Genomic DNA, 7,370 nt, shown 5'->3' with positions numbered 1-7,370 from the left:
TCTATTTGTTTTCTTTTTATTTATTATAGGCTACAAGCAAAAAAAGCAAAAAAGACCTCTAACACTAGCTTGCTCTATTCTTTTTCTATTCTATCTGTTTTCTTTTTATTTATATTATTTAAAAACCCTTGCTACGTGTACTGCGTTCAGCTAACTGAGACTTGTTATAGCACTTGTATATCATTGCTCTTTTGTTGATTTTGATTGCTTCCATTGTCCTCATTTGTAAGTCGCTTTGGATAAAAGCGTCTGCTAAATGACTAAATGTAAATGTAAATGTAGTGTCTTTAAAAAGATCAATACTCATCTGTGTGAGTGTATATACCTGCGTATACTGTGTGTTGTTTTTTGTATTGTCTGTGTAGTAGATGGTATAGTATTGGATGATGCCGTTGGGTTGGTTTGGAGGACTCCAGCTGAGACGTACTGTAGTGGTGGTGAGGAGTGTGTATGATACATTCTGTGGAGGGTCAGAGGGGGCTGCAAAACAGAGAAAGCATTTATCTTTATGACTATGATGGCAATGCTGTTTCATGATATTGTGGTTCTTTTTCAAAATTTAGTGAGCTGCCTGACTCTCTAGGCTAAATGAAACTAAACCTTATAACTGACTGAATTGAAACATCCTGAAAGAAGTTAAATGTTCTGTTATTTTCTAACGCTTCTATACGCTTTCAATCTTTCAAAATTTTGGCGTCGGTAAGATTTTGAAAGAAGTCTCTTATGCTCACCAAGGTTGCATTAATATGAGCAGTTGATCACAATTTCAGATTTTTTAAAAATATTTTAAGATGTCATTTATTACTATAATGTAATGTATGTATTTAAATCTGATATTTCCGTCATCTCCAAACGATTTCACAGTTTATTCTAGGATACTTGTTATGCTGCTATAATGTTTGGCCAAAATGAGGCATATGTGCCTTAACATTAGAAACATGCTTATGATGACAGAATGTGTTTGTGTTCACCTGATTCTATGGTACTGAACGTGATGTAAATCAACATTCCTCCATCTCCGAGTCGAGTCCAGCTGCTCACGGAGGCATTATATTGACCCAATCCATCCACACTCACCACCACTGACGTTTCCGTCACATTGGTGACAAACTCAGAGCTCAGATTCCTAATACACGCACACAAATGTTAGTTTCAATCTTGTACGACAATAGCCAGGTCTTTGGTAAAAACTGATTTTAAATCATCTTTACTTACCACACTCTCACTATGTAGTATAAAATCTCAGAGTTGGCCTCCTCTGGAGGTTTCCAGGACAACTCTACCTCAGTATCAGACAATTTCCTGGCGATTAGGAATTTTGGAGGGGAACTGGGTACTGTCGTTTAGGAAAAACAGCTATTATAGACCCAAAACTGTGGAAAAGGACTTTACTCTTCGAACAAGACAGTGATTTGAGTTAGTAAATGTAAGAGAATGTCTCCCATGCCAGGAACGGCATCCACATTTGTCCATTCTGACAGCTGCTAATGGAAAAACTAACCAACCAAACACAGAGAAACAAACACAGACATTGTCGGTAGGTTCTGTCTCCTGAGGTAGAAAGATGAAACTTGGTTTAAAGGCAAAATTGATCCATAACACTGTAAAAAAAAAAACTCCCAGATTGCTTTCAGAAATGTCCTGTGGGAGAAATAAAAATAGTTAAAAATAATAAAACACTTTCATTTCCTGCGCGCAGACCTCTGAAAATCCGTAAAAAGAAGAAATGTTTAAGTGTGACCTTAATACAGTACTTTCTGCATCTTTAGCCAGATCCTGATAAATTCACCATGAAGACTGAACCTAAAAAGTAAAAACAGCTTCATTAAACACCACAAGGTCCGTTTGTTAAAACCGAACACTCACCGTCCTCCAGTGTGGTGATGTTCAGGATCTCACTCGTGTGGTTTCCCAAGCCGACCAGTGTGGCGGCCTGTATGCTGATACGGTAGCGCGCATACTTTCGCAGGTTGGACAGGGTGACATAAGGCACGTGTGTGGTTTGGTTCAGACTGTGTGTGGCATTCCAGTATTCTACGTTGTAGAACAAGATGATGCCATTTGCGAGAATCGGGGGTGACCATGACACATTCACCTCACTGGATCCGATGTTCTCATAGGTCAAATCGTAAGGTGGGCTGCCAGGCACTGCAACAAACAATTAAACTGCACATTAAGATATAGCAGCCTGCAAATTGCTCATATTCAATAAAAGAGTCCTCTCACGCATGTGATAAATAATATTAGAACATGAAGTGGGCTTTTTAATTAATTAATCTTTTTTTAAACAGAAGGTAGAGAGGGGGAATGAGATTAGAATCTGCATTTCCCACATAAGCAGCTCAATATGCTAAAATAATAAAAAGAAGGAAACATGAGTACCATAACTCAACATGCTGGAGCTCATGCACTAATCACTAGGCCACGCTCCCTTTTTGGCCTGTTCTATGGAGTTTTTTCAACATAATGAACAGTATAAAGAGGACAGGGGAGAAGAAGAGGAAATGACTAAGATTTAAACTTACTGTAAATCACCTGCATAAGCACCATGGCTCAATATGTCAGAGCAGGTGTGCTAGGAAGTGGGCTTTTATGAATGAAGGTGTATTCATACACTAACATTCAGAAGTTTGGGGTCGGTAAAACTTTTTACTGATTCTGAAAGAAGCTATGCTCACCAAGGCTGCATTTATTTGATCAAAAATATAGTAAAAACAGGAATAATGTGAAATATTATTCAAATTTAAAATAGCTATTTTCTATTGGAATCTATTTTAACATTACATTTATTTCTGTGATGCAACGCTGAATTTTCCTCAGCCATTTCTCCAGTCTTCAGTGTCACATGATCCTACAGAAATCATTCTAGTATGCTGATTTGGTGCTCAAGAATATTTCTCATTATTATCAATGTTGCTTAATATTTTTTTTGCAAACTGTGATACTTTTTTAGAATTCTTTGATGAAAAGAATGTTCAAAAGAACAGAATTTATTTGAAATAGAAAGCTTTTGTAACATTCTAAAAGTCTTACTGTCACTTTTGATCAATTTAATGTGTTCTTGCTGATTAAAAGTATGTTTGCTGCAACAAAGTGTCTGAAAGTCATTCATCTTTATTAATGAGAGTTGGTGATTTACATTCCACTTCATGCAAATTGAAGTAGAGATGCGATGCGCGAATAGCTACTGGCGTAAAGACACTAGAGTTCACATAATTTTATGCTTGATAGAGTTGGAGTGGGAATGTCTACTAGAAATCAAACAGCACCAAGACTTTAATCGCTGTATGTGTGAATGTGCCTTAACTGTAGGTACCCTTTGAAAGGGAAAGAGTGTGGGATTTCAGGATGAGATTGGATTAAAGTTTTATGCCTCTTCTAGTTTTTCAATTAAACATGAACACACACACACACACACAATGACTCACCATCCTCCCCCGACAGCATCTGTAGAGTATCAGAAATCTGGTTCCCATGTCCGTGTAGCGTAAACGCATGGACAGTCACATTGTAGTGTGTGTATGGCTTCAGGTAGCGCAGTGTGGCACTGGGCGATGTGCTGTTGACTGTGTTGCTGTATGTGCCATTGGTGTAGGAGACCTCATACAGGTGGATGATGCCGTTGGGTTTCTCTGGTGGAGACCAGGTGAGAGTAGCGGTGGAGGAGGTGGTTTTCACTACGGCCAGATCCCGTGGGGGTGAATCCGGCTCTAAAAGGCAGATGGAAGCATGCTAAGAGATTTCCAAAGTGTTTAAGGGGGCTTCTGTATGTATATGAAACATAACTGGCTCAATACCATCCTCTAGTGTCATAACGAAGATGTAGTCTTCATCGGTCAGTGGACTTTCCCCCACGGCGGTGGAAGCGGCCACACGTACCTTATAACTGCTGTACTTGTCCAGACCTGTGGATATGAGCATATATAGTGTTATACGGTGGCCTCAAAAACTATTTGAACACCTGGGTCACACCTAGAAATGTCTAAACGTCATTGCATTAGATGTAAAATATCCAAGCAGGATGAATCTGCAAACAAATGCAAGGGTGTTTTCTTGGAAATTCACCATTTTTTATTATTTTTGCTCAATCTTGGTGATTTTTAGTGGATGTGTTAAGTCGGTTCTCTTCAAGGTGTCCTAGAAAGTGTGGCATCAGTGGCCGAATGTACACCAGATGTACACTACTGTTCAAAAGCTTGGGGTCGGAATGATTTTTTAATGTTTTTGAAAGAAGTTTTTTGTGCTTACAAAGGCTGCATTTATTTGATCAAACATGCAGTTAAAGCAATAACATTGTGATATATTATTAAAATTTTAAATAACTATTTTCTAATGTACTAGATTTTAAAATGTAGATTATTCCTAGGATGCAAAGCTGAATTTTCAGCATCATTACTCCAGTCTTCAGTGTCACATGATCCTTTATTATAGGGTGTTACCTGTGAGCACTTCAGTGGTGGTGTCCGCCATCTGTCGTAATTGCTGGTTTGTGAGGAGATTTTGTGCATATACAGTGTAGTGAGTTATCTTGCCGTTAGGGTTCAGTGGTGGCTCCCAAGTAACACGGATGGAGGTGGAGGTCAGGTTCTGATAGGACACATTCTGAACAGAGCTGGGCACTGTGGGGAAAGACTGGGGTTACTTTATACAGTGGTTGTATGTTATAACTACTGTACTTCAACTCAGAAGTCTGAATGTATTGTACCTTGTTCAGTTGTTTTCACTGTAACTTCTGTGGAAGGCCCTTCTCCAATGATGTTTTTTGCCGTCACCCTAAATGTATACTCGGTGAAAGGACTCAGTCTTCTAACCACATACATGATGTGATCAGACGACAGGTCTGCTGTCTCCTCAGTGGCAGGTAGGACTGTCAATCAAAAAGCACAACCAATCAGAAAACAGAAAGCAATTTTCCCAATAATTTTCTCCATTGGGATTTTAAACAATTCCTCAATAAAGAATTTTTGGAAGCACATGAACTAGCACAGCAACATTACAAACTTTCCAAAAGTGATCAAATAAAAAAAAAATGATGGTACAATATAAAACTATTTACTATAAGTCATGGACTACTGTAAGGACAAAGTATAGCATACTTATTTAAATAAATTAATACAAAAATTCAGATTTATATAAAATACTTATATTTTATATAAAATGTAAATAAAAAAATAAAATTATATAAATATAAAATATTTTATATAAAAATCTATTAAAACAAAATACAGGTCACAACTGCTCTTTTCACCAATTTCAACCAGTTTTCATGGTTACAGTGACTTCTCTGATTGGTGGAAAATAAGCAGGGGAAAAAAAACCACACAATTTTTAAAAAATGAAGTGTCTTGTCTATACTTCAGTCAGTGTTGTTATTAACAAATTTGTAACCATGAAAAAAAAATTTGGTAATTGAAACAAATTTGGAAAAATAAAATACATAAAACAAAAAAAACAGCAGCTGAAAAAACTGGAAACTAAAATTAAACTAAAATAAATTATGAGAGTGCATAACAAAATTACTATTTGAACTAAAATTAAAATGAAAACTGAAAATAAAAACTAATAAAAAAGCTAATTCAAAATATTAATCCACACTATAATAGTTTATAAATCATTCTAAATGAACACAGAGTAAAGTAGGTCTGTCTTGACAGGTTTATTCATGTTGCTAAAAAAATTATTTTATCTATGGAGATTTTAAATAATATTTATACTTACGGATACCTAATATAAATGGCTTATTATGAGTTGTTATTTTGGTTGTGCTTTTAACAGTAATATTAGCATCCAAGTCACCACAACAGTTATTTACCCTCTATTCCAATAGTGGTGGCAGCTCTTGTAGAGGGGTTCGTCTGCTGCTGGGTGGAGTCTGTGGCCACTGCCCTAGTGGAGCGACGGGGCTGGGAGGGGCTTAAGTTAACCAATGGTGGTTGGTCAGTTCCTTGAGTGACAGCTGACAGTTCAGTCAAAGGTTCCTCAGTCACAGCCTCAGTCTCAGCTTCAACAGATACATCAGTTCTGTCGTGGGTCACTGTGAGCCAGGGTGGAGGTGTGTGGGGGGTGCTCGGGGTCAGAGGAAGGTCAGAGGTCAGTTCCATATCAGTGCTGGTAAAATCACGACCCAAAGCGGGAAACGCTCCGTGTGAGGTGAGAATGAATGCAGATGACGTAGTGATGTCAAGTGACCTCGCATTACGACGAAGTGGAGCATTCTGTAAACACAACGACATATCAGTAAAGCTAAACTAAACACAATACAGTGATTGTGTGTGTGTGTGTGTGTGTGTTTGTGGAGTTTAGTGTGTTTTACCTGTCCTCGCAGGGTGATGTCCTGTACAAGAGTACTGCGGTATAACACTAGTATCCGATAGTGTGTGATTAGTCCGTTCGGTCGGCTCGGGGGTCTCCAGGACAGACGGACAGACGTGGAATCCACAGCCTCTGCTGTCAGATGAGACACAGCACTTGGGGCTAACGGGGAAATAAATGCACACACACATACAGTTAACAATAAACTTAACCAGGGGCCTTAGCACAGTTCCAAGAGGCCCGCAAGATGACTTTAAACTAGATAAAAAAGTTCGTCAAGACAAACTTTAGGTTGGCTTGAGAAAGCCTAGCCTGAAAGTTTAAAGCAGTTCTAAAAGCCTGAAGTTTGAAAATTTAAATAGATTATATAGATGTTGATAACATGTTTCTAGCATGATTAGCATGTTTTTAACATGATTGGCCTGTTACTAGCATATTGTTGGCATGATTAACAAGTAACTAGCATGTTATTAGCATGTCTAGCAAGTGACTAGCATGTTGCTAACATGATTAGCAAGTGACTAGTATGTTTCTAGCATGATTAGCATGTTACTAGCATGCTGCTAGCATGATTAACAAGTGACTAGCATGTTATTAGCATGACTAGCAAAGTGACTAGCATGTTACTAGCATGGTTAGCATGTTACTAGCATGTTGTTAGCATTATTAACAAGTGACTAGCATGTTATTAGCATGTTACTAACGTGTTGTTATGTTTCTAGCATGATTAGCATGTTACTAGCATGATTAGCAAGTTACTAGCATGTTGCTAGCACGTTTCTAGCATGATTAGTATGTTACTAGCAAGTTATTAGCATGATTAGAAACTTACTAGCATGTTGCTAGCACGTTTCTAGCATTATTAGCATGTTGTTAACATGTTTAACTTGTTATTTGCATGTTGCTAGCACGTTTCTAACATGATTAGCATGTTGTTAGCATGTTTAACTAGTTACTAGCATAGATATATAATTTCCACTTCTGTTTCAGGTTTTTATAAACTATTTCTTACTATGTGTCAGTAACTTGTTGTTATTTTAGCATGTGTGTTTGCCTCA

The 7,370-nt window shown here is 37.7% G+C and overlaps 1 protein-coding gene across 1 annotated transcript in view; it reads right to left on the bottom strand.

The window, feature by feature from the left end:
* Positions 1 to 7,370, bottom strand: part of ptprq (protein tyrosine phosphatase receptor type Q) — a 45,977-nt gene that overhangs the window by 21,033 nt on the left and 17,574 nt on the right. The window contains exons 12-18 of the mRNA XM_016509219.1: positions 6,314 to 6,474; positions 5,813 to 6,215; positions 4,706 to 4,867; positions 4,440 to 4,619; positions 3,798 to 3,905; positions 3,429 to 3,710; positions 1,867 to 2,148 (exon numbers count right to left, since the gene is read on the bottom strand). Coding sequence (XP_016364705.1) covers positions 1,867 to 2,148; positions 3,429 to 3,710; positions 3,798 to 3,905; positions 4,440 to 4,619; positions 4,706 to 4,867; positions 5,813 to 6,215; positions 6,314 to 6,474 — 1,578 coding nt within the window. The remainder of the gene's footprint in view (positions 1 to 1,866; positions 2,149 to 3,428; positions 3,711 to 3,797; positions 3,906 to 4,439; positions 4,620 to 4,705; positions 4,868 to 5,812; positions 6,216 to 6,313; positions 6,475 to 7,370) is intronic.

Source organism: Sinocyclocheilus rhinocerous, unplaced genomic scaffold (assembly GCF_001515625.1).
Source record: "Sinocyclocheilus rhinocerous isolate Xijiao unplaced genomic scaffold, SAMN03320098_v1.1 scaffold834, whole genome shotgun sequence".
Taxonomy (NCBI): Eukaryota; Metazoa; Chordata; class Actinopteri; order Cypriniformes; family Cyprinidae; genus Sinocyclocheilus; species Sinocyclocheilus rhinocerous.
This window is presented reverse-complemented; position numbering and strand designations above follow the sequence as displayed.